This window comes from Ostrinia furnacalis, unplaced genomic scaffold (assembly GCF_004193835.3).
Source record: "Ostrinia furnacalis isolate ACB-3 unplaced genomic scaffold, ASM419383v2 OfSCF2054, whole genome shotgun sequence".
Taxonomy (NCBI): Eukaryota; Metazoa; Arthropoda; class Insecta; order Lepidoptera; family Crambidae; genus Ostrinia; species Ostrinia furnacalis.
In genome coordinates this window covers 2085683-2112864 of record NW_021132293.1, presented here as the reverse complement: position 1 = coordinate 2112864, position 27182 = coordinate 2085683, and the positions used below count along the sequence as shown (strand labels likewise).

At 36.8% G+C, this 27182-nt stretch overlaps 2 protein-coding genes across 6 annotated transcripts; one reads left to right on the top strand and one right to left on the bottom strand.

Moving 5' to 3' along the window:
* Window positions 1–245: 245 nt before the first annotated feature.
* On the bottom strand, window positions 246–9470 carry Hacl (2-hydroxyacyl-CoA lyase). Of its 4 annotated transcripts, none has more exons than XM_028306919.1 (12): window positions 9275–9470; window positions 7935–8050; window positions 7411–7552; window positions 7151–7308; window positions 6200–6346; window positions 5600–5822; window positions 4391–4551; window positions 3543–3731; window positions 2962–3147; window positions 1744–1846; window positions 1401–1533; window positions 246–877 (listed from the first exon to the last, which is right to left on the bottom strand). In XM_028306919.1, exons 2-12 carry the CDS (start codon window positions 7980–7982, stop codon window positions 658–660), a joined length of 1710 nt encoding a protein of 569 aa, XP_028162720.1. In that variant the 5' UTR covers window positions 7983–8050; window positions 9275–9470; the 3' UTR covers window positions 246–657. The 4 variants fall into 4 exon arrangements, with proteins under 4 accessions (XP_028162720.1, XP_028162722.1, XP_028162721.1 ...); XM_028306921.1 differs by lacking the exon at window positions 9275–9470 and adding an exon at window positions 9105–9123; XM_028306920.1 differs by lacking the exon at window positions 9275–9470 and adding an exon at window positions 8121–8296.
* A 1214-nt stretch (window positions 9471–10684) lies between these two features.
* Window positions 10685–26530, top strand: LOC114354531 (sialin). 2 transcript variants are annotated; one of them, XM_028306954.1, is made up of 7 exons: window positions 10685–11000; window positions 21921–22047; window positions 22520–22613; window positions 23117–23359; window positions 23629–23934; window positions 24252–24773; window positions 25091–26530. In XM_028306954.1, the coding sequence occupies exons 1-7, from the start codon at window positions 10973–10975 to the stop codon at window positions 25331–25333; spliced, it is 1563 nt and encodes a 520-aa protein (XP_028162755.1). In that variant the 5' UTR covers window positions 10685–10972; the 3' UTR covers window positions 25334–26530. The 2 variants fall into 2 exon arrangements, with proteins under 2 accessions (XP_028162755.1, XP_028162756.1); XM_028306955.1 differs by lacking the exon at window positions 10685–11000 and adding an exon at window positions 11041–11176.
* The last annotated feature ends 652 nt before the right edge of the window (window positions 26531–27182 follow it).

The window sequence follows — 27182 nt, the reverse complement described above, 5'->3', positions numbered from 1 at the left end:
CAATTGCTCAAGTCGATTTATGCACTTTACTGTTGACGATGGCTGGCCGCAACCATGCAGGTTATTATATATTATATAGGATTTAGGACGCTATTTGGATCAAATATGTAATTGCTCAATAATGAATAATAAATAAATAAAATAAATAAATATTTTCCGTTCGAGATACCGAACGCGACGAGACAAATCCCACCTCTTGAAAAATATGAACTGAGAGAATATAAAAGAAAAAAATATTTTTTTTTGGAAAAAAAAATAACATCTGACTTTTGCCTTTAAATATCTCCACAACCAATAAGTTGCTGTAATAAAAAAAAATTAAAATAAACCGTGAATATTTGTACTTTATAGCTGGGTTGCACTATCTTACTTTAACTTAGACAAAAATCTGTCAAACTCCATACAAACAACACCGATCGTTAAAGTTACGGTCAAAGTTAGGTGGTGCAACTCAGCCAGGAGTAGTAGGCGCACACCGTTGATTTTTAGTTGGCCGATAGTTGTGCCCGATTTCAAATTGTATGAAGAATCGGCCAAATCGAATCGGCGTAGTGTGCGCACTCCCATACATGCCAATACTGATCAACAGCCCGACTAAACTATCGGCCGACGAAAAATCAACGGTGTGCGCCTACTCTAAGATAAACAGTCATTTGTTTAAAGCTTAGATTCAGTCAGCCAGTTGAAGTCTTGCGGCTTCCTGCTGGACTGCGGGTTGATGGCGATGTTGATGATGGTCGGCCGGTCGGTGACCGTCGCAGCGTGCTTGAGCGCGGCCTGGATCTCCTCGACCGTCCGGCAGAAGTGGCCGGTCTCTCCAAACATTTCCATCATTTTCTCGTAACGCACCTCCGTGCTTAGGGAGGTTGGTGGAGTGCTGTAATCAATGGATATCACTTGTAGGGAGAGTGAACGTTAACTTAAAGAAACCATTTAAACAAAATTAAATAATGATTGTCTGTCTTGCTTTCACGCCTAAACCACTGAACCGATTTTGATTATATTTGGCATAGAGATAGGGTAAACTGCCAGTCATTGCACACTTAAGAAAGTTATTGGACAGTATTTACTGAATTAAAAATAGCATTTCTATTTCAACAACTGAGAGATTCCGACTGATGGAGATAAAAGGGCGTTTTTTTAAGGAATATTCATTGTATTTGAAGGAATATTCATTTTAAGAAAATTCAAGGGTTGTTTTGTCCAATGACTGTCGGATTACCTTAGTTTGAGTCCCGGGAAAGGATATAGGATAGTTTTTATCCCGGTTTTTGAAACAGGGACGCGCGCGATATAGTTTTTCTGTGACAAACAAAATTCCACGCGGGCGAAGCCGCGGGCGGAAAGCTAGTGTAAAATATTTTTACAGCTATCTTGATCCTAGTGTATGTGATACTTACCACTGTGTTACATCACCAGAAGACTGGATACTTTCCATGGTTTCTTTGTCAAATCCACTGTAAATTCCATTGTTGTTGACTATCACTATTATTACAGGCAGTTTGTAACGGAACATGGTTTCGATTTCCATACCTTAAACAAAAACATAATAATGTTAATAACTTAAAATCGCAAACAAAATGAACATTTAATTACAACGTTTATCGTACATTTGTTTCCTTTCGTTTGGTTTCAATACGGTTGTGATAGTAAGTATTAGTAACCATAACTTTAAGTCACAATATTTTTGTTCTCAATAGCAAGCCGTTTTTATTGAAGAAGAAACGTTAATTAGATAATTACCAGAGAATCCAAAAGCGGAGTCTCCTTCGACGCAAACCACTCGTTTCCCGGGCGCGTAGTCGCGACACCACATCGCCGCTGCGATAGCGAAACCGGGGCCCACCTGTGTGAAAGAGATTTTATATTGTAGGTGCGTATAAATTAATTTAGTTTCCCAGGTGATAGATAAAAGGTTTTTTTGCAAAACACATTGATACACAATAAGCAAAAAGTAGGAGTAGCAGAAAAAGTTACATTACAAGCGATAAAAAAAAAGAAAATCATGCACTATGGTTTACACCTTAGTTTGTGCCGCAGCGATGCAAAAAAGCGGAGAGTTCAGTATAGACACTGCTCTAATAAGTGACAGAACACTGATTTTCAGCTCTTGCTTGAAAAAGCAGTTGGTTTCTTAAAGAATATAGGCACGTCTGCACGTACTGTTATAATTTGGGACTTATTATCAAAGGCTAGCTGACCGATTACTCTACCTAAGAAGGGCCAAGGCTCCGCCCTTTTGGCATAGAAATCCTCATAATCCACTAGTTACCACTTTACCACCTATCTTCTATTATTGCTTTTCCTGTAAAAAAAAAATACCGTTCTCCCATGGTGCGCTGTGCTAAGGGACAATGTGGACCATAGACCATAGTAGAGGCAACGTACCCCCATAGTTCCAAAAGTGCCGGCATCCAGACGGTGTCGCGGTAGGTCGTTGAGTAATATCCCGCGGCCGATGTCCATAGTGTTGACCCCTCTCATTACTGTGGAGTCAACGGGGATGTTACACCACATGGTGCCGTGTGCTAAGGGACCATAGACCATTAGTAGAGGTAGCGAACCCCCATAGACCCGACCAAAGGTGCAAAGGCCATAGCAGCGGCCGCGTACCCCCATGGTGACATGTGCTAAGGGACAATGTGGACCATAGACCGTAGTAGAGGCAACGTACCCCCATAGTCCCGAAGGTGCCGGCATCCAGTCGGTGTCGCGGCAGGTCTTTTGAGTAGTATCCCGCGGCCGATGTCCATAGTGTTGACCCTTTTCATTACTGTGGAGTCAGCGGGGATGTTACACTACATGGTGCCGTGTGCTAAGGGACCATAGACCATTAGTAGAGGTAACGAACCCCCATAGTCCCGACCAAAGGTGCAAATACCATAGCAGCAGCGGCGTACCCCCATGGTGACATGTGCTAAGGGACAATGTGGACCATAGACCGTAGTAGAGGCAACGTACCCCCATAGTCCCAAAGGTGCCGGCATCGAGTCGGTGTCGCGGCAGGTCGTTGAGTAATATCCCGCGGCCGATGTCCATGGTATTGGCTCCCTCGCTCACTACTATGGAATTGGCGGGAATATTCGCCTGCACGGTCTTGAATACTGCGTAGTAGTTTAACGGCACTGTCTTTTGGTTCGCTTGGGCCTGGGGAAGTGAATTTAAATGTTTGATAAAGATTTTGCCTATGAATGTAAAAAGCAGCATTTAAGTAAGTGGTTCCTTACATGTCTTTTATCTTAGGCCTTACTCTTAAATAAGACAGGTAAGTTATAATTATATTATACTTTATAATAAACACGCTGCTAACTCGACTACAGGCGAGATGACACATTCATTGGTCAGTACGAGTACGACTATCGCTGGAAGATGGCTTGACACGCCTTTAAATTGCTGCTATTAAACCTTAATGCGGTATCATCATCGTTCATCATTAAATTATTCCTATTTCATGTGCAGGTAAATGCAAATATCTTTTACTAGACACTGGCTAAATGTAATAAGCCGCACGAAGCTTTATGGGGAAAAAAAAGAAGTCTCACCTCAACAAAGGCAACGTTGGTGTCTTGTTTCTTCTTGAGCTGTTGCCACCAGTCGTTGCTAGATGGCTGGAGTGTCACTTTCTTTTGTGCTAACTTCTGGCTCAAAGCCTCGACGAACGGCTTGATGTCAGAGTGCACAGCCACCTCGGATTTGACGCTGTTGTGGAATTCTTCAGGGCTTATGTCCACCTAGAACGGATATTAGGTAAGGTTACTACGGGTGTGAATCTTATTTTCTATACAGGGTGACAGGGAAACTCGACCTATTCCTTGAAAGGGATTATACTAGAGATCATTAGCAAACATTTTTTAAAATATTTTTGCGAAATTTGATATGGAGCTGACACCCTGGATTAACATATACCTTTTACCCAACTACCCAAAAAAGAGGATAATGTTTTTAGTGTAGGTATCTAAAACTGCGGGTTGGTTTTAGGCGGTACAAAATTCGCCGGGCCAGCTAGTCTTAGTAGATAAATAAAAAAAAAATAAAAAAACTTTCAGGTTTTGCATCTGAGTGTTGTCTCCAGTTTCATTAGGACATTGCAGGCTTCTTTTGTACTTCTCTCCGAAACCTGAAGCCTGTGAGACTTCTGACATCAGTTGTGTATTAACCTAAAAATGTGGCAGAAGAAAAGAACCCTAAGGCGGTTATTACACTGCGCCGCGCTCAGCCGCGGAGCGCGGGACGACAGATTTTTTCATTGTATGCAAGTACCTCAGTTTGTATAGAAAACACGCGCGGCACTTCACACTGACAACGCGTCTGCGCGCGGGATTTTTTATATGAAATAACGCGCTCCGCGGCGGAGCGCGGCGCAGTGTGATAACCGCCTAATAGTACCAACCTGTATAATCTTGACGTCAGGCGCATACCGCGGCGACTGGCCGAAGTGCAGCATCCAGTTAAGCCGCGCGCCCAGTAGAAGAACTACATCAGCGTGCAGCAGAGCCGTGGTGCGAGCTGACGACACCACGTAAGGGGACGAGTCGGGGACTACGCCTTTGCCTAATTATAAAAAAAAAACGTAAGACTCATCAGTACTATGCCTTTGCCTGATATCTATTTAAAAAAAATGAGCTTAGCTAAGTAGGTAAAAAAATGATGCGCTCAGTAGAAGCACCACAGGTCAAAGAGCCGTGGTGCGAGCTGAAGACACCACGTACGGAAACGAGTCGAGGACTAGGACTTCTTGGCGGGAATCTGAAGCGTCATGTTAGCGGTTTTGTTTTATTTCCTCAAATTCGTGTTTAGGCGACTATTAATGTGTAATAATGGTGGGTTATTAACCATTGAGTGTTCGTGAGCGTGCATGAGTGTGGGCGAGTGAAGCAAAACAGTGCATCGTGATTCTTCTGGTTCTCTCAAGTTGTCCATATGAGGTCTCAGTAAAGCACCACAACTTTACTGAGACTCAAAGGGTGGGAAGGGGTATCATCTATCATCCTTCATTATATCATTACTTGATCTCATTTTGTAACTCGTATCACTTATATACTTGAAAATGGCACAAATCAAGTCGACCTCGACGTGTATTGCCAACATCATCAAAAAAGAAGAAGAAGAAGTCGGGGACTACGCCGTTGCCTAATTATAAAAAAAACACGTAAGACTCATGAGCACTACGCCTTTGCCTGTTATTAAAATACGCTTAGCTGAAGAACCACATCAGCCATAGAAATCAGTGTGCAGCAGAGCCGTGGTGCGAGCTGACGACACCACGTATGGGGACGAGTCGGGGACTACGCCTTTGCCTGATTATAAAAAACACGTAAGACTGATCAGTACATGCCTTTGCCTGATACTTATTCGAAAAAAAATACGTAAAAAAAGTCGCACCCAGAAGAAGCGGAGCGGAGTGCAGCTGTGAGCTGAGTCAGCAACATCAATTATTTAGAAAAAAAAAAACAAGAGATCGACGGACATAGTGTGTGTCTGGTGTTTAAAAAATTATGACATAAGATGATATTTGAAAAAAAAAAGGGCGGCGAGCGCTCGCCAGCAGCTCAGCCGCTTTCTCCACTTGTACCGGGCTCGTATTATTGGTAATATTTACCCATAGGCGTCGGCAGGACTGGTATCTTCGTGTCTCCTACCAGCTGGTTGACGGCGGCCTCAGCGCGGGCGTAGGCGGCGCCTTTCCCCACGACGATGAGCGGGCGGCGAGCGCTCGCCAGCAGCTCAGCCGCTTTATCCACTTGTACTGGGCTTGGGTGCGCCAGTTGCACCGGGTCGGCGTGGTAGAAGTCCATAGGCACTTTGTCTTCGTCTACTTCGGCCTGAAAGAGAACGTACTTCTGTTATTAAGGTATACCTCTCTAATATTGTAAGCTGTAAATTGTATAAAGTTATATTATATCTCGTTAGTGTACAAATAGCTGGCTTCCGTCTGGAGATACATAGCTGGCCTCCGCCTGGAGATACATAGCTGGCCTCCGCCTGGAGATACAGAGCTGGCCTCCGCCTGGAGATACAGAGCTGGCCTCCGCCTGGAGATACAGAGCTGGCCTCCGCCTGGAGACACATAGCTGGCCTCCGCCTGGAGACACATAGCTGGCCTCCGCCTGGAGATACAGAGCTGGCCTCCGCCTGGAGATACAGAGCTGGCCTTCGCCTGGAGATACATAGCTGGCCTCCGCCTGTATACTCAACTCACCGTGAGCAAGGTGCCGGGCATGTCGAGGTAGGACACGCCGGGTCGGCCGGCGGAGGCGAGGCGCACCGCTCGCTCCACGTGCAGCGGGATCAGGCGCGCCGACGGCGGCCGGCCCGCGTACTTGCAGTAGGGACGGCTGGCCTCCACCTGGGGATATAACATTTTTAACGCTATTTTAATAATAGGTCAAAATTTTCAAAATATAACATTACAGTTCCATCACCTGTAGATCTATGTATGTATCTATGTAATGTTTACCTAATATCCTGTTTTAAAGACGTCTGTACTCAAAAACTATGCAATATTTATTTAACTACAGAATAAAATTTCTTAAATTTATTACAAAAACAATAGAAAATTAAGAGAGTGAGAGAGAATTATACTACAGAATAATAAATAAATATACTGTAATACTAACAGATGCCCTACAAAAAGCTTTAAAACTAAAATGGCAGTGGGCTGGACACCTAGCATTGCCTAGCAAGGTACAAAGATAGAAGATGGATTATAACATCAACAGAATGGAAGGGACCCAAGGGGAAGAGGAATGTTGGGAGACCCAAGGAAAGGTGGGCTGATGATATAATGAGAGTAGCGGGAGAAAATTGGCTCGACCTAGCCCAGGACAGGAAGAAATGGAGCGGAATGGAGGAGACTTTTGCCCATACAGGGGTGCCACAAGAGTGAAGACAAATGCTTCTAACTTAATTTATAAAATTGTAAACTTGTGGATATAAAAGCTTTTTATTATTTATTTATTATACTGTAGTACTTATAGTAAACAGCAATAATATTGTGAGATGGGCCCTTGTCTGTTACTTGTATCACTTTTGATTGACATTAGAAGTTAATAATTAATTAAAGCGTATTCACTTTGAAAACAGTTTTTCCACACTGTGTTTACCACAAAATTAACAAATAATGTAGTTTAGTGTAAAAATCTCTGTGTACCTGTGGCCATTCTTGAAATCCGCCGATACCCTCATGATCTTCAGGACAGGACCCTGCGATGACAAGCAGAGGCCAGCAGTTGACTTGGGCATTGGCCATACCCCCAATGCAGTGAAGAAGGCCAGGACCGGAGACAGCAAGGCAAACTCCAGGAGTTCCTGGCAATAGATATTCAAAGTAAGTATTAAGGAACTGTTCTCGTTATCCTAATAAATAAAAACGATTTCTGTGCATATAATAGGAAGGTTTAATAAATGCACCTGTTAAATAACCAATTGCTTGAGCGGCATAGGCTGCGGCTTGTTCATTTCTCATGCCAATATATTTCAAACCAGCCGACTGGAATGCCATTGACAGCTCAATTACTGGGATTCCAACTATCCCAAAAACATATTCCACCCCCTGAAAAACATTGAAACTATTAAAAGAGAATAAATTAATATTTTACAGATTTAATTAATTATTGATGTAGAGTGAAAGGTAGGTTTTTGACAGTTACCTATCAATTTCATTCATGAACCAATTTTATTGTTCTTTTGTTTTGAGTTTAACGAATGGACGATGACAATGAATTAAACATAAAAAGGACAAATGAGTAAGTAATTGACATAATATGAGTAAAACAATATTTTTTTGGATTCTATTCAACATAGCACAGTAGGGAATCATTAGCTACATATTTTTTTACTTACTTTCTGTTTGCACTTTCATTAATGATTCATTTTTTAAAACGATTGATACATGGGAAGTTTTGCAGAAAAAATTAAATAGAAATAAACCTTACCTGCTTTTTCAAGCTTTCCGCCAAAATAGTGTTACCGTCAATGGTCATACTGCTGCTCACTAACCTCGATGTAGTCTGAATAGGTCTAGTTATTCTTAGAAGCTGGGAGAGACGTCCTGCGATAGACATCATTTAAAATAAAATTATTTTCGAGATTATGTTGCAATTGTTAAACTTTGTACCTACAGTCATTGGCAATTAAAACTAATAACGTGTGAAAAGTTCAGATAAAACTAGACAAAACACAGCAGTGAACACTGAATTAAAAGTTAATTTGTGAGTTGAGTACAATAAATCGAACTTTGCACTTTGTTTGATTGTTGTTATCAATGATAACAACCACAATAAAGTTCACTAAGCAAGTAAAGTAGGTTTGTTAAGATAAGCAAGTAAAGTAAATAAAGTTTTGACAAATAAGTGCTCTGTGGTTTTGACAGTTTGATTTGCACAGAGCCCCGATTACGGTAACTTTTATTAACGTCTACAATCCAGACGCGTTTCTGATTCTGCGATACGATTGGTCAAAACAGCTGACGCACGCTGTTGAACGACCAATCGTATCGCAGAATCGAGAAGCGTGTCTGGATTGTAGACGGTAAAGTTACCGTAATCGGGGCTCAGATCTATAATTTTGAATCTGTGACTTAGTGACTGTGGTTGTAGTACACTAGTATTTAATAGTGACTCAGTCACAGTGACCAGTGACTGTGAGTTGGATAGGGCGCTGACTACGCAAGTTACGCAACTGAACTGAGCCCCGATTACGGTAATTTTTAACGTCTCTAATCCAGACGCGCTTCATCGATTCTGCGATACGATTGGTCAAAACAGCTGACGTACGCTGTCTTTTTTTGTGTTTTAACCAATCGTATCGCAGAATCGATGAAGCGCGTCTGGATTGGAGACGTTAAAAATTACCGTAATCGGGGCTCTGACTCGCAACTGTGTATTTTGTTTGTACCACTTTTATAACCGACTTAAAAAAAGGAGGAGGTTCTATGTTCGACTGTATGTATTTCTTTTATTAAAATCCGAGATAATGGTAGTGATTTAAATAATATAGTAGGAAAGTATATCGTAGGTCTGATTTAATGTTTCGGTATTTAATTTAATTTTACAAAACAGATACACTAGACGCGTAGCCGACAGTATATTGTTGGTTAGTCGTACTTTGCTTATTATCTAGATAAGTAGGTAGAACACACAGTTTAAATTGCCAGCTGGCTGATGTTTTGTTACGTACTGATACCAGTAAATAAGTAGCTACGAGTTAAAACTGATTAAAAGTACCAAGATATTTTATTTCACAATATCAGCACTTATAACATTTATGGACTTACCGTTTCGCACTCACGATAATCACTGAATACCAAGATAAGTAAAACTTCAATTGTTATCTTACAATGAATATGGAGGAGTTTTATTTCTGAATAAATTATTTAAAGTTAAGGTAATTAATTCATAAAGTTCAAAAATATTTGTTACAAAGGCAAGCAATATAAAGTAGTAATACGCTAATCTACATGCCTGTTTGTGTAATTCAAGACCATTTAATTACATTTTTACTTGGTACTTATCTTGGCTTATTATCATTAGACGATACCTAATCGTCTTAGTGAAATTGGTTGATTGATAGTAAAATAATGTAAATAGTTATCATTGTAATAATGTATTACATAAACGTTTAAATACCCCAGAGATACTTATACATATAAATAATAATTACATGATACATGATACATCTAACGACGAAGTTATTATGTTATGATAGTGTGGAATTATCACCTGCACATGCACAATGCAGGCGCAGTTCTTTTCTGTAAAATAAACACCCCCTTTACTAATAAGAATTACACGCGCGTTGAACACTTGTTTAAAGTTACGTTTAGTATGGCCTTTTTTAGGGTCCTTATCAGGACTACCAAAGTTAAAAATAACGAAACTACGCGTAAAATAACAACGCGTGTGTAACTTTTACAGTTGGCGCGCGTACGGGTGACTAGATAGTATTATCCGTGCACGTGATTTAGTCTGTTTCTTTTATACCTAAGTGAGATATTGACTTGGTTACAAAAGTCGACCCGTGCGCGCGCGCCGAGGTGGAAAGTGTTTGCTATGATAAATTCAGAAGGCGCCAGTGGTGTAGTCGCTATGCTCGAAAAATAAAACACTGTGGCTATCTGGCTGGCTATTCAGATATTTTTCTTTTATTTGTATCATATCATATCATAATATGTACAATTAATTATCCAGCTGGCTTTCAAATTACTTTCTAGGTCATCTGGAAGGTTTATTTGTCGATTAAATACCTAAGTAATAATATTTTTAAAACTTCTACTCAATTTGAGAGCGTTTAGTCAACAAAACCAAAACGAGGCGAGGAAGGGTAGCTTGATAAGTAACATATTTTAGGATACATAAGATGGCAATGGGACAAAATCTTACGTCTTTGAATATGTTTTCCTTTACAATCTTGATAGGTACTCATACCAATGCATGCAGGTAAGTATACAGCTGGTACCTTTTTGAGATTTAATTTTTACTTCTTTCCTTTATACGTAATAGGTAATAGGTAACTGTAGGTAGGTAGACTATGATGAGTAACCTACTGAAGTAAACATTACCTACATAAACATATTTTCCTTGAATTTCTTTTGAGTTTGGATGTTTATTGAACCTACTAGCTATAATATTAAGTAAGTAGGTAGTCATAGCGTTCTTTAGAATGGTGCAATCAGTGAGAATTGTTGATGGTTGCGATTGTTTTCCATTTTTAAAGGCGGAAGTGTGGCGATAATGTGACTCCGAGTTTTCGCGGCGTATGTTGACGATTCGACGTCCGCTGCGGAGGCCTGAGGTGCCTGAGGCCTGAGGCTGCACCGCGAGTCTGCGCGCACGCATTCCGCAATCGGTCGCGATCTATCCGCACGTAGCCACACTCACGCCGTGTCCGGACTTGCAAAATGTTCGTAACTCACCAGTGACAATAGAAATTGTGTTGTTTTCGAAGAAATAAATACTGATTACATTCTGTAACAATGGCGATCATAACAATAAAATTTTTGGGTAAGTCACAATTTCTAAATATTACAAAATGTTGGGTAGTTTTAAGATAAGTGAGTAAATTAACCGGCTATGTACAAGAATTGAAATTTCAAGTAATATGTAGATTAAGTAGTGCATAAAATATTGATATTTTGCCACGGTCAAGTTCCAAAACAATACCAGCACAATGCAATGTAGTAAGTACCTAGTTATAATTAATACGACACATTTTAAATAGTTTCAAATGAGAAAAGAGTTAGGAAACAGCAAATTGTATATGGCAGTGCTAAATGATATTTTATTGTTAAAGTTATAGGTCTTGTAATAATATCTTCTTTCTTTTTCTTTTCTTCGTATATTTTCTGCTGTCCACTTTGCAGTTTACTGGGACCAACTTGGCCTCCATTGGTTGTGTTTTTCTTGGAAGCCAAATTGTAGATACAGACACACAGGAATTCCAGCGGTGGGAACGAAAGGAAGGAATAGTCCCGTAATAAGCTAGAAAAATATGAAAAAATAACAGTTAAAACGTTAGTAGGTGACTAGGTCCTAGTAGTATAAGTACATAGTTTACTTATAAAGTTATTTGCTTTCCTTTTCTTCATCTTAATAAGACAATATAGAGGGCTAAAAACTGTACTTAAAGGTAAAGGTAGGTTTTGTGAGGCCATAGATTATTCTGTGGCCATAGTTATATCCTTTCGCGGGTCTCAAACTCCAGTATCTTTTCCGTGTAGTAACAGACTGATAGTTATTACATCACATAAGTAAATTAGCATGGAAAATACCTACTTAAATTTAAATTCGTCATTATTAAGATTAGAATATTTACATGGATAGTTTCGGTTTCATTTATGTGTAATTTCTGTTTTCTATTAGACGTGCAATATCAACCGGTTTTAAACGGAGGTGCTAGAAAACTCCGCTATGATGTTAATAATTTGCTATCTACATATTAACTGTACCAAATAAGCAGATACATACAATCATCTATATTTTGTGGAAAGTCGAATCTATTGCAGCAACATAAGATGTCACAGTGTTAGGTAACACTCGTAACTAAATATCCTCGGACATAGGTGCATTGTTAGGTATGTATTTTAGTCAAGAATTTACCTTAGTTACTTACTCGTCCTGCCAGAAATAAAATCTTTTTAGATTGTCTTGTGTGAAATGCTTCTTGGTTTATAGCATTAGCATAAACGAATTAATGATCAAATGGGTTTGCTGGGCTGTTGGGATGACATTAATTTATTTACGTATTTGAGAGCATTGAAGTAACGTAGTACATTATAACTCAATGTTTGAGAGCTCATTGGGGATTACCATTGAGTTATAATGTATACGTAGTAATATTACTTCAATGGGGATTACTTTCAGGTCGCCAGATGTCACAATGGTTGATTTATTAGCATCATGTTGTTTTTTTAATATCGCATCCTACCTAAGGTCAGAAACCATGTTGCCAAGTTTTTCGCGCGAGGGCATTTAATAAGTTAAATCAGCTGAAGTCAATGTTATACGCAAATGACCAAAAATATTGAAACAAAACGCATCTCCGCCAATGCGTCGCCGCCCTCGAAAAAGGATGCCCTCATTTCTTGAAGCTGCAGTTTGAATGAGTTCTGTGTTCTCGCTGCCGTCTACCGGTCATAACAAATGAATTTTGTTACGGAATGAAAAGTGTTTTAACTTTTAAAATATACGTAAATCGATAGGTAATTGTAAGAAATAGTCAAATGCCCCATAAATAAGTAAGTCATAATTAAACTAAAGGCGTTAACTAAATTTTTTTCACAGTATTAATACATTAAATTACACCTAATAATGTTTGGCTAAATACTTAATACCAACTTATTAACCCCTGATGGGAGTATAGACCGAAAAGTACCTAAATAAAAAAATAAAGGATTTTTTAAACTTGAATTTTTTTAATGAATTGAAACAAAATGTATTTTAATACCCTGCGAACCTGCGATGTTGACTTGACACCGTTTCCATTTAGTACCTTCAATCTTCACATGACCACCTTTATTACCGGTGGGTTTAATTTCACTATACTGAAGATAAATTTTACTCAGTTTTGGAACTGTTATTATCGGTAAAATTTTAGTATCATCTAAAGGTGCGCATCGCTTTTTTACACTTTTAACTTACGCGAACTTGCTGTATCTGTTCGTACTTTAATAAAGATATTCAGCCAGCACTTTAATTAGCAGATTAATTTCTCATTTTATAGTGTAACTCGAAGTTTAGCTGAATTTCCCGAAAAACACGGAAGTTTTTATTTTTGAAACATTTTGTTTGTGTCACTTCTCGTCATAACAAACAAATCACATTTGCAGATTATAAAAAAGATTCCCATTAAGTTAATGTAACTATGATTGCTATCATCCGTGTGCCCATAACAAGTGCTGCAGTGATAGCGCAGTTTCTATAAAAGGCAGGTAATAATTATAGTGACCGCTTAGAATATTATAAACTCAATATATTCATCCTTTCCTTAGTCAATAAGAATTATTTTTTTATTGTAGCTTAGCCACCTACTTAAAATAAGTAGCTTTTTTTTTATTTCAGCTGGCTTTTTTGCCAATTACACTAATGTTCATGTTTGACTGTACCTATTTAAAACTGGACCTTCATTTTCATCAGAAAATGGTTTTTAAAGTTTTTTGAACACTAAGTGGTTTATGAACGTTCTGAAAATATCAGTCAGTACCTTAACTTGAGCTAGTAGGTTTTTATAATTAGTGTTTAATGCTGATAACTGGGATCACTAACTATTATTAAACACTTGCGCTTGCAAAGAATTCATTGCGCTTTTCGCAAAAAACCTGCTACTTTCGGCACGCTGATACCTATAATCTTCTAAAATTACGTTACATTATGAACATTGGTGTAAATGATTAAGTGTTTGGTTAAGCCGTCCGATTCTTTAGTCTGGGACGGACATGCAAATTATGTCAACAAAGCCGCGGTGGGCGCGGAGGTGTTATCAAATACGCGTGCGGCGGGCTCTGTAAACCTCACGATAAAGAATTTTCATCCAACGCCAACCAGCCAATTGAACGTGATTTTATTGGATTTTTATCTCGGTGCTAGAGAAAACGGCTGTTATATTAAAATTTATAGCGAGAAATGCGCGGAATATTCCGCAGTGAGTAGGTTTAATTTTACATACCTAAAGATCCCTTAACGCGACAAAATATGGGTAGGTGGTACTCACCACAGTACTTTGTCGTATAGAATTACACAATATCACAATACGAATATTTACTTACCCCATATGGTACCTACTTATTGGAAATCTGTAGCAAGTCTAGAGGTTAAAAGTAAACACATAAGTATTACTTAACTACGCTACGTAAAAAAAAAGTAACTAGCTACATGCTACATTTTATTAAGTAATATTTTAACATAAATAAATACATTATCTAACAAACGTATTCAAGATTAGATCTAGATGTACTAGTCCCACGTACAGGCCTGTACGAGTTACTATCCCCAAGTGACTCTTTGTAAATTGATATTTTCTTGCGTAGATACTAACAAAGTATGCATAAAGTTCGCAAGTTATAGACATTGTTTGAGGTAAATTGCGGTAAAATATAGAATTTTATGAGTGATCAAACAGTAAATGACCAAGTCAAACGCACATGTAAGTACAGATGATACGGGAGTGCCATGTAGGTACTATGTAGTTTTCGAGGTCGCAGTACAAATTGGCAATGACATTGAATGGACATTATTTATTGTCACCGTTACTTTGTGAGATTGTGCGGTTAACATTTGAACATGAAAAAACCACTGGTACTTACTTAATGGTCTTCGTAATACCACAGTTAATATAATACAAGCAAGCAAAGGGAAAAACAAAATAGCGTCAGTGGGAAAATCACAATTTCATTTCAGAGCCGATATCTACATCCAAAAATAAATACATAAACTGTCCCCTAATTATATTTACCTGTTTCTCATTAAGCACGTTGAACCCATTTGGAAGATAATCCAAGAAACAAAACAAGTAATTTATAAAACGTGACTTCACGTCATAACAGTTTAACAATACTAAATCATTATTTAAGTTAACACCTTATTGCAAGTGTATTGTGTGACATGGGTGACAAATATTATTTAAATATATCTGTTACTGTAAAAGCTCGAATTGCAGTAAATCCTAAGATATTCCAGTAAAACCTAAGATCTACCAATTCCTAATGGTAAATGTACCAAAAGGTTTGCGATTCGAACTCTTACCACCATTTCGTTGGTAAATCTTAGGATTTACATTAATGGCATGGTAAATGTGGAAAAACAAAACATGTCAGCCGTTTAGAGGAAGTAAAAACTGCAAAGAACATTAAAAAGAAGGAAGCTGTTCATTAGGCGTATAAAACGCTATAATATTTTGACTATAGGCGGCGAAGAAAAGCTAATTGATATGATAGAGATAAAGATATTCAGAGATACACGTTATGTGTTTTTAGGGTTCCGTAGCCAAATGGCAAAAAACGGAACCCTTGTAGATTCGTCATGTCTGTCTGTCCGTCTGTCCGTCTGTCCGTCTGTCTGTCTGTCAGTCTGTCAGTCTGTCAGTCTGTCAGTCTCTCAGTCTGTCCGTCTGTCCATCTGTCCGTCTGTCCGTCCGTATGTCACAGCCATTTTTTTCCGAAATACTGTTGAAACTTGGTAGGTAGATGTATTCTGTGAATCGCATTAAGATTTTGATGCAAAAATAAAAAAATAGTAATAAATATTGGGGCTCCCCATACTTAGAACTTAAACTCAAAATTTTTTTTTTCATCAAACACACGTGTGGGGTATCTATGGATAGGTCTTCAAAAATGATATCGAGGTTTCTAAAATATTTTTTTCTAAACCTAATAGTTTGCGTGAAATACGCTTCCAAAGTGGGAAAAGTTAGCTCTAACGTCTAAAATAAGAAAATGAAAAATCTAAAAAAACATATTATGATGTACTATAAAAACTACCAACGAAAATTGTTTTGAACGAGATCTAGTAAGTAGTTTTTTTTAATACCTCGTAAATCGTAAACCTATTATTACCGCGTAATCTTTCATACAAATAAATTAAATTAAAAAAATTTTTTTTTCATAAATCAATGGTACGGAACCCTTTGTGCGTGAGTCCGACACGCACATGGCCGGTTTTTTCAAAATAATGAATTAAAGTAAGTAATTAAGAATTACTCATTGTTTTATTCCTTAAACCATTATTTACCAGCTGACAGAGGTAAAACCTAGCATATACTGAATTCGAATGGTAAAAGCGCGAAAAAATCGTCGTATTTTCAAAAATACTTACATTTACTAACTGATGTCGGTAAATCCTAAGACTTACACTTAAATCTTAAGATTAACCGTAGTTCGAGCTTTTACAGTAACATATCCAATGTAATCATGTCTTTAGTAAGATAGATGTTCATGCACACTGCAAATAGTCGATTATGATTCAGTACCTCTAGTACGAAAAACTTTCGAGTTCGTTTCGTTTGCGTATTCAAAGTGTCATCGAAAAATTTTGTATGAAAAATTAAACAGCGCCCCCTATATTATAGCCGCCCTAGGGGGCGCTGTTTAATTTTTCATACAAAATTTTTCGATGACACTTTGAATACGCAACGAAACGAAATCGAAATTTTTTCGTACTAGAGGTACAGGTCAGGATAACTATGACATACCTAGTTGTTGCAATTCACGAAGGCACGGTACGAAGGCGAGTGAGCTTTGCATGTGTGGTGGCTCGCTACTGTTGGTTTTTCAAAAGTTTTGACAGAAATTATACTATCGTTATGTGCATGTATGTACACGTACACACACAATTAAGCTCACTCGCCTTTGTGAGTTGAAAGAACTATACCAATGTAGAGACTTTCATGGGAAACCAAACTCAAAACGGGAAACCGATCGTGCCTCTGCTAACTGTAAGAATTCTGAGCAGTATTATACCGGCTTTATTAGGTATAAACACAGCCATGGTCGTGTCAGGGAGTACCACACACACACGACTACACAGAAATAAACTAAATAGAGCTTAGCGAAATCGGATAAACATTTTATAATAATAAATACGTATATTTATGTAAGTACATTGATGTAATTGGTCCAAGAGTCGAAAAATCAAGTATTAGGTACTAGACTACTAACATTTTAACAATTTCTAGCCATGAGTAAATGTGCTGTTTTAAATCCACTCATTCTCCATCAAAACTTGTAACTTCAGGATTTTCTACAAATGGCGTCAAAAATGTTGGAGTACACTATTGTTCCTAAAATGGTATATAAACAATACAAGACTAAGAAAGAAAAGGAATTTCAATTGAAAGGAAACGCACATTAATTAAACACATTTTTCGTGGCTCTTGCTCATCACGTGTGAGTTTCAAAGAAGCACTATTTAAAAATCTATCTAGGTATAAATGGTTAAAATCTAGTCCATTGAATACCGTACCTGTCTGTTGGCATCCCAGATAAGTATGCAAATAAGTATTTGAACGTGTTTGGTAGCGCAGATACGCAAATGGTTTTTTTGTTAACTCGTTTAACCACCTTGTAAATAATCTGTTATGGTATTAAATACATATTCAAAATAAATATTTCTTTTTAAAATATTTTGTTGAATAATTTAAATTAATGAGATGACGTGACTTTTTAATTTACGTAGTAATAAGGCCAACTATTATCCACTGTAACTAAAGGTTGTTACATAATTTGAACACCGTTATTTTTTCATTTGAATCATAGACTTGTCTGAAAATGTGTGAAATGATTTTTCATTTATTAAAACAAATTCCCTTTGTTAAGACTTGAACTGCTTGAAGCCGCGATCCATCGCTTGGCATGTGACTCTACTTTCATTGGGTTAGTCTAACGACGCATTATTGTTGTTGAAATGACAATTCATTAGGAATAGAGAAAACACATATTTCATAGTTAGAGGTTTTCCGATTTCCACGTAGAACCTGTGTTTCATAGATATCTAAGTATGTATATTAATTTGGTGCTCTTCGTGTACCTAACAAAAAGTAAGGTAATTAAAGTATTACTCTGATATGCCATTGTTTACAGAATTAACCAAATTTTTCAGTTATTTAAAATAAACAAAACTGAAAGAGCCCTTAAGTTACTTCTTTAATATCGCGAAAATAAAGTTCTTATCTACCTAAAATGTGATATTTACCTCGTGGGTCCAATCCATCGTACTATAAATAAACGACCAAAGGTTATGCAGGTATAGTGAGGTGATAAACAAAGGTTATACAGACTTGTTATACCTTCATAATCCATAATACCTACACTCGGAAAACTAATACAAATACATAGGTATTTTCTTTTAGCTCTATCTCTAGAATAGGTACACTTGAAGTATAATGAAGAATAATCTCAGAAAACGTTTTGACATTGACCCGTGCTGAGGAAAGCCGGAAAACGCAACGCTTTGTTGTTGGAACAGACTTAATAACACTTAAATAACTTTATTTAATTTATTTAAGCACTTGAAATACGTACTATTGGATTGGACAAGTAATGGTTTTGTTGGTTTTTGTCTTCTTAATGGATTTTGTTGATTTTGCTTGTATTTTGTCGAAACTGCAAAGGAACGGAGAGAGGCAGTTCGGGGTGATATTGAGAATAACCTGCCATTTTTTATTTAATAAAATCCAGAATAGGATTTGAAGGCCAAACGGAAATTAAAAGTTTTATGTATGATGATTAATTATTATTATGGCCATTGGCCAGTGTATGTAGTCGTACTAAAGTTTAGTTGGTTAGTATTTATATCACAGATTTAGGCTGGGTTGCACCATCTTACTTTAGCTTTAACAAACGTCAAAAATCTGTCAAACTCCAAAAAAAAAAAAACACCCGTTATCGTTATAGTTACGGTTAAAGTTAGGTGGTGCAACTCATCCTTAGACTATTTACCCGACTGCGCAAGAACGAGGTTTATGTTTTTTACTAGTTATAAATAGTAGAGTTTACAAAATAATGAACGTTTTATTTATAGCAAACGAATGAAATGTCACGGAATTTTACCCGCGTATAGAAGTAAAGAATGGAGTTAGTAAAGGAAGACAACGTGCACGTAATATTACGTTAAAACAATTAGGTGCGGTCGGACGCCCAACATAATTCTGATGTCCACATTAGCCATGTCATCGTTGCTACTACCACAGATGACATTCTTGAACTGAAACAAGAAAAGGTAGGAGGTGCTTAAGTTGTTAGGTTTACACATTTTTAGGCTACAAATACTATATTTCCAGCAACTACCACACCATTAACTAAGGTCTGAAAATGTATGTGTGAACTTTGTGTACTACCTTAGAACAAACACATAAACGATGCTTGCATAAAGTGAAGCAGCAAATCGAACGCACAGCGTTGAATAGAGCTCTGTGATTGGTTCATGTGTCACTCTGTGCGTCCACGTGCACTGTGAGACCTCATAGTAATGTTTGTGAATACAGGCGTATGAATTGGTCCAATTAAAGGCAACGATTTTAAGCAAAAATTAAGTAAAATGTATTTATTTCTATAGTAACATATTGTTGTAATGTTTTTTGAATCTAGAACTAGGTATAATAAACAAAGTTGTATTTGTACGAGAGCTTTCTGAAAACCTGGGATATCGTTGTAACAATAAATACAATAGAGCAGGACATAATCATAAGGGATATTGAACTTGCCAGAATATTATTAAAATTGCATTTGCGAAAGGAAAATAGTTTTTTGTCTACGAAAAAGCATCAAATCTAATGGAGGCTCGATGAAAAAAGGTTCAGAAATCCTGATGCAGATCAGTTACATATGAGTTACGACCTGTGGTTACGTCCATTTAGGCAGTAAAACAGATCGTCGTGCTCGAGTTAGGTGTACGGCGATAAGAAGGCGACAATTTAACTTAAATGCAGTCTTATTACAGGCCGTATCATAATAAAGGTATACTTATTTTAGATTGTGTTCTTTTTTGGGTAGTTTTTACAGCAGAAACGAGAAAAAAATGTGAGAATAGAGAGAATTGATTGAGAGATGTGATGCTTCACGAAAAATTGGACGGATTATCTTGAAACTTTACAATGTTATAACATATACTTACATCTACATGCAGTAAATATTGTAAAAATGACATACTTAATGCGAGTAATTCTGAAACACCTCAGTTAAAAGAAGTAATACTATTTGCAGGTGTACAAATACGCCCACAATAGTGACCTAATAAAATTTTTGCTATTCAAGGATTTGCCACACTGGTTGCGTTCTGCGGTCTGCGATAAAGTCAAAGCGAAAGCATACCGCATCCTGTATGAACAATATTGTCGGTCAGGGCAAATACTTACCCGTAATTGGTGTAAAGCTTTATATTCAGATAGTTAATAAGTCAATTAACACTGTTTGTTTTCTGATTAAAGTAAAATAAAATAAAATAAAAAGTAATTTGCCTAAATGAGAGCGCGGATTTAACCGTTTAATAACATGGTATTACACAGGCCTTTACAATATTCAATGGTGATGAACATTTTTTGACACAACTCGATAAACTTTTGGAGACTGAAAAATTATACTTTTAATCACTCTACCACCCTTACATTATAAATCTTAATTATTATGAATCAAATTACTAGTAACCCTGTATAACTTTAAGATAAAGATTTACAATTAAGACATAAAAACTTACCTTCATTTTTAAAAATTATTGATCTTTTTACTTGTTTATATATAATCTCTGATTTAGAAATTATGCCAAAAATGACAATGACACTTTGGATGGCAACAAAACTAAAATTTACTTCGTTTTGAATACTATTAATCAATATTGAATTATGGATTAGCTGCTTTCATTTAAATTGATTTTACATAATAAAAGTTTGTAGCAAAATGAAATACGACCAAGAACGGCACGTGCGACAAACATTTGGTTAGTTGTAGTTTTCAGTATTTACATTCGGATACATTTCGGATATTATACATTTAGGTGTATGAGTATTTCATATTCCACGTCTCTACGTACACTTTCAAGAGCTTTAACTACTTTATCCTTCAATATCTCTAAAGCCATATGTTTCCCACTTCCCAGTAAGTATTCCCAAGAAAAAAAATTCATGAAGATGTGAAAATTATTTGCTCGCTTTGTGATAGGTTCTTTTTACACACCCGTTAGGTCTGAGTCATAGTTATGTGATATATTCCAAAAGAGGATAAAAGTAATCGCATCTGAATATACTTGTGGATCTTGTTGACCATGTGTTTGTTTCATCCGAAGATCGTAAAATTGGAGAAAATATTGTCATTGATATGAATACGTGTTACTTACGTAATGTAGAGACCAGCCATCCCTTGAATACAATTGGAAATCAATATTATTAAACTTTTTCTTTAGATCTTGTAGTGGCAATATCAGCCTGTCAGACAGTTCCTTGTCCTATGCTAAGTGTGACCTTTGGTTAGCTCTATTCAAAATTTAATTGTTTAGCGATATGAAAGGATTAATATCTTCCATCATCTTTTCATAGCAATCTTTTCGGCACAGGTACAAACCGAAACATGAAACTAATTACTATGTTTTTAGTATTTTTTCTCATAAGAGCGATTTTACAGAATTTATCCATTATTTCAACTGTCGACAGTCATCCATTTAAATCTTTTGTTGGCTAATTGTTGTATGCAAAAAGTTTAATGTTATTGCACTGCGTAAAGAAAGACCCGAGTCAGGCATATTACACACAACTTTAAGTATAGAATTGACAGTTATTACGACTGTTTAAGAACCGCTTGATAGTATAAATAGCATTTATTTCACGTACAGAATTCCTATTCATATTTACGATAAATGTGTGTGATATTTTGAGTTATCTAAGGTAGGCGTTGATAAAAAGGAGTTGAGGAGGCCAAGGTGTATTAAAAACGTCAAATCTTCCAGATGTGGTGCCCGTGAGGTTTAACCTCTGGATAATGCTGTTCACCAGCTGCTGGGTGGCGTACATGCTGCGAGTCAACATGAGCCTCAACCTGATCGCAATGGTGCCGCAGGAAAAGGGAAATGCATCGTAAGATATTTTTATTTTGACGCTATGAACGCCGACGACCTTATGCTAGAAGGAAGGCGCTGGATCCTGGCCGCCACCAACCGGCCATTGTGGAAATCATTAGTGAGGCATATGTTCAGCAGTGGACGTCATATCGCTGAAATAATGATGATGTTGATGAACACTATGAAGGCTGAACTTCGTCGACGACGCCTAATTTCACTTTCACTGAGTTAGGGTTAGGTACGTCTGAAACCAAAAAAATATGTTCAACCTACTTAGTGCTTTTCACATTCACTGGTCATTTGACAAAAGTTTCCATCAGGAAATAAAACCAGGAATTTAATTAAATCAGTAGTCTAAAATACTGTGAATAATAAATAACCTGTTAAATTATGCATAGTGATGTTGCAAATACACATGCAGTTCCTTCCATTTAAGATTAAATTGGTCATGCAAATGGCTAAGTTATTAAATGCGTTCGTTTTGTTAGATCGCGATCGCAATGCGGCGCTAAAGATGATGCTGTGACAAATGAAACTCTTCACCATGTTGACATCACTGACGTCAGAGAAGCACCCAGGCCGGTAATTAATTGTTTAATTACTTGTAGCAGTTTAACTTTGACATACTTAATTTGTTCATTGGTAATAATTATTATGTTATTACGGATCCTTTTGATAAAATTCCATAAGATTTAAATAATTTGCAACTTGTTTTTATTCTGATTCCATAATAGGTTAGTTACCTATATTTTATTGCGTCATAATCAATAAAGCGTTCAACTTGGTTAAGATGCACATACCATGAAAAAACAATAACAATGTCAAGAATATTCTATTGACGCAAACAATTTTCTAAATTGTTATCAATTCCATTCACTTACGTAGTTCATAATAAGCTTACATACGCATTGAATATTATGAATAAGTTTTTTATACACCATTGTCAGTGGCCATTTGTTATAAAAACTTGAGGCTAATAGAAAAGAAAAAGACCAATAAGTAAGTTCTCAGAGTTAAAATGGGAATTCCTATGACCGTATGTTTTTATTGAAACATTAGTTTTTATTGCATGGTTTTTGCTATAGGTACCGGGCGGGGAGCAGTTTGATTGGTCAGCCGAGCAGCAAGCTCTCATTCTCGGAGCTTACTTTTGGTGTTATCCTGTGACGTCACTGGTGGGCGGCATGGCAGCCGAGCGCTGGGGGCCACGATACGTGGTGCTCTTCAGCACCCTTGCCAGTGCAGTAATGACGTTTTTATCGCCAGTAGCAGCGAGATTGAATCATGTAGCCTTGATTGTGATAAGATTCTTGCTTGGATGTGCTGGGGTAAGTGGTCAATTATGGTTGTTCAACGACATACGAGGGCAATTTTCACATAACAATGAGCTATATGGTTAAAGTTAAAAGTATTGTTGAAATATATATTTTAAGCTGCTATACACGGAAAATATAGCGATAATACTCGACGTGGTGGTCATTATTATGTTTGTTTTGGATTTTAAGCTAATATTGACTATACATGAAAATATCTCTGAATTTGAATGTCATAACCACAATTTAACTTCGAATATCTTCATATTGATGATTTTTTTCAGGGTTTTATATACCCATCGCTACACGTGCTGGTGGCACGATGGGCTCCACCTGCTGAGAAAGGAAAATTCGTAAGCGCTATGATGGGAGGAACATTAGGTACTGTGGTTACCTGGTCGCTCACGGGTCCTCTCATGGAGAAGTTCGGGTGGGCGTCAGCTTTTTATGTGCCTGGTGCCCTCACCTTGCTCTGGTGTGTCTTTTGGTGGTACTTAGTCGCTGACACACCTTCAGATCACCCCCGGATTACAGACGCTGAAAGGAAATATATTTTAGAGGCACTCGGAGACAAGGTCAAGAAATCAAAGGTAAAGATAATATTTGCAAAACAATTATCTAAAAGGCAAAATAGTCACAGTTTGCTACTATTTTAAATTACGTCGAATCCGTATATAAGTACTAACCTTGGGTCTTTTTGTTCCATGACTTTTGGAACTCCCCAGCCTGTCTATGTAAATTTAATTAATCGAATTAAACACAAACGAACTAGTGACAATGGAATACCTACATGACATGAAATCTCTAGAGATACTAAAATGACAGACGATGCTCCCTGCTATTAGTCCCTTGGGACTAAGGAAAACATAGTTGGCAACAAACTAATCAATATACCTTTTTTTTTCAGGGGTTGCCTCCATTCAAAAGTATAATTACATCATTTCCTTTCCTGGCCATGGTGGTCCTTCATTATGGTAACCTGTGGGGACTATACTTTATTATGACAGTCGGACCAAAGTTCGTTTCAAGTGTACTGGGTTTTGAACTGTCCGCTGCTGGAGTAGTATCCGCGTTGCCATATCTTGCAAGAATGTTCTTGGCAACCATATTTGGCGCGATAGGAGATTGTATATTGGCAAGGAATATGATGACGACAAATACAATAAGAAAATTCTTTTGCCTCTTCTCCCATATACTCCCGGGAGTTCTGTTGGTTCTGCTGGTGTATGCCGGATGTTCAACGGTACTATCCGTGGCGCTGATCACAATGTCAATGGGATGCAACGGAGCTGCGACGCTCACAAACTTACAAAACCATCAGGATCTTGCTCCTAACTATGCCGGTACCCTGTACGGGGTAGCCAATTTTGTTGGAAGTACCGCTGGTTTCTTCACGCCAATGATTACAGCTTATTTCACCAGAAATGGGGTATGTGATCACATGATTTTATTTTTAGTTATTTATTAATTTAATATAGTAGACCTAAAACACGTCCTTTAGCCAAAGACTCAGAGTAGCTTTTAATTTGTCAGATGTCCCCGGATTTAAACGAATTTTTGAAAACAAAATGATCCCAAATGGTTTAGCCACGTTTAGCTGTTGTCGAGCTTTGCATACATTTACCGGTTGTTTTTTACTGGTTAGACCGGTTAGAGCTTCTACAGGCAATTTTGTTTTTTGTTTGTTATTTACAATATTTAATTTGTATAGGTATTGACGTTAATATCTATATTTTGAACTTACAGAACAGTTTCGAGCATTGGCGTCCTGTTTTCTTTGTTGGAGCCTCAGTATACGTAGTGTCTGCAATTTTCTTTATACTGTTTGGCACGGGCAATATACAGCCATGGAACTTCGGCAGGGAAGATACTACTGAAGGGAAAGAAGACAAAGAGAAGAATGGTGATCTCAAAGATATGAATGGAACTGCTCCAAAGAAATTAGATGGAAAAGACGTAAAAGAAACTTCATTAAACGTTGTAGGCTAATCATTTCAATCCGTAGACAGGTTATTATCACTTTTAGAAGAACAGTGAATTAATGAATTTGTAACGGATGTGTAAAACTTGTAATTTATGCAGTTTCTTAGTTTTAATTGACTATGAATTTATTCTAAACTATGACTGGACTCAAAAGTAGCGAACGTGAACGACGTGTGGCTGATTTTAATTGTGTGATATGTGTAGTTATAGTTATATTATTACGACTGCTTGATTCAACACTAGTCGCTAAACACCTCGTACCAGAAGTTCTATGATTTTTACAGATGATTATACTTGATTTTGTGGGCATTTTTCAAAAGTATTTTTGCAGACAGCTTTCAAAATTGATCAGGAAATGTTAATCACAGGATTTTAGTTTACTCAATCTAGTTTATCTAGCCGCAGACGATGTTTAGGTGTTATCACGGCTTTTATCAATTTAGGTGACTTTTTATACGATTGCGAATAATTGACAGGTGTTAATCAAGGGTTTAGGGGGCCATGGTATGGTATTAGGCCTCGGCCTTCAACTTTGGCCCTGTAATTCAGTGATAATAAATGGTAGGTACCTTATTCAAAATTATTGATCTTCTCACTACAATAGTTTTCATGATATACCTACTCCGGCTGTTCGTTCAAAGTATCATGAAGTAAAAGACTGTTTTAAAGTTGACTTTATTAAAGTTGTTTTACTATTTGTATAACGATGATAATAAGCTATTACAGAAAAAAATAGTGACATGCATTTAATATTGTAGCATTGTTTAGTTAACTTTTAGTTTTGTTGGATGACAGGAGGTGTCGTCGGTCGTAACATGACGTGCCACAATGGGGTGTCTAAAAAATCATGGCATTCATGTGCCCTAAGGAATAGTTCGACGAAAATTTGCAGGATTAATTCAGACTACTTTGCAGAGTTGAAAATTAATAATTCTTATTCTTTTCTGTATGTCTTTATGTGTTTTTTTCGCATTTTCTTTATCTACTTACGATAAATGAAATCGTTTTTGAGGCGCTAGTAAAAAATAAAATGAAGCATCTTCATTCTCAATTTCTGATAAAAAAAAATCAGTAAATGGTACCTATATCTATGCTATCTGATTATCTGAACCACCATTCAAGTTTCTGTCAATCTGTTTCTTACACCCTGTATACTATAAAAGTAAATTAGCTATTACATGGCCTATGTTATTGGAAAAATAATTACAATGAATGACATAAAAGTGGTTATGTAACTAATTGAATTTGACGGAACCCTTGAGCTTGTCTGAGATATTAATAGTATTAATTTCTGTTCCTACCGTTTAATATTTTCTTGGACTTATGACTAATTAGGTATTTTTTATTAAAATCATGCTTATTGTTATATTATTTTAATGAATTTTGACCATGCCTGTATTATAAGGTGTAATTTTATTGAGTTGATACTTTTTATGTTCGTATTATTACAGCAGTTTAATAATATTGACTGTTCATGAAAGTATTAAAAATTTAGTTATTTATTTAGTTAAGATGTGTAAAAACTTATATTTAATAAAGTGTAAAATCGAATGTGTAAATTATTACTTATGGTCTGAATTAATAAAATAGAGTTATTTACTCATGTGTTTTATTTTAAAATTATTTTTTTTTACTATAAATAGTAAATACAGTAACACACTATAAAGCCTTTCAATTCTGGACAATAATGTTTTCCTAAATCTTTTAAAAAGTGGGTTACTTAAAGTTAGTAAAAAAATCATTTACAACTATCGAAGTCCTTTCAAAGAAGGCAAGGAAATGTAAAATCAAATCGACTTATTTGTTTGGAGAACTTTTTTATTTAATAGGTATTTATTAACTTTGCTAATACAAT

Coding starts and splice junctions, on each gene's coding strand:
- Hacl (XM_028306918.1), bottom strand. CDS start 8,066: ATGATGTCTATCGCAGGACGTCTCTCCCAGCTTCTAAGAATAACTAGA. Junction 3,148..3,542: donor CCAACGTTGCCTTTGTTGAG/GTGAGACTTCTT, acceptor TCACTTCCCCAG/GCCCAAGCGAACCAAAAGAC. Junction 1,847..2,961: donor GCACCTTTGGGACTATGGGG/GTACGTTGCCTC, acceptor TCTTTCACACAG/GTGGGCCCCGGTTTCGCTAT.
- LOC114354531 (XM_028306954.1), top strand. CDS start 10,973: ATGGCGATCATAACAATAAAATTTTTGG. Junction 22,614..23,116: donor TCAGAGAAGCACCCAGGCCG/GTAATTAATTGT, acceptor TTTTTGCTATAG/GTACCGGGCGGGGAGCAGTT. Junction 23,935..24,251: donor ACAAGGTCAAGAAATCAAAG/GTAAAGATAATA, acceptor TTTTTTTTTCAG/GGGTTGCCTCCATTCAAAAG.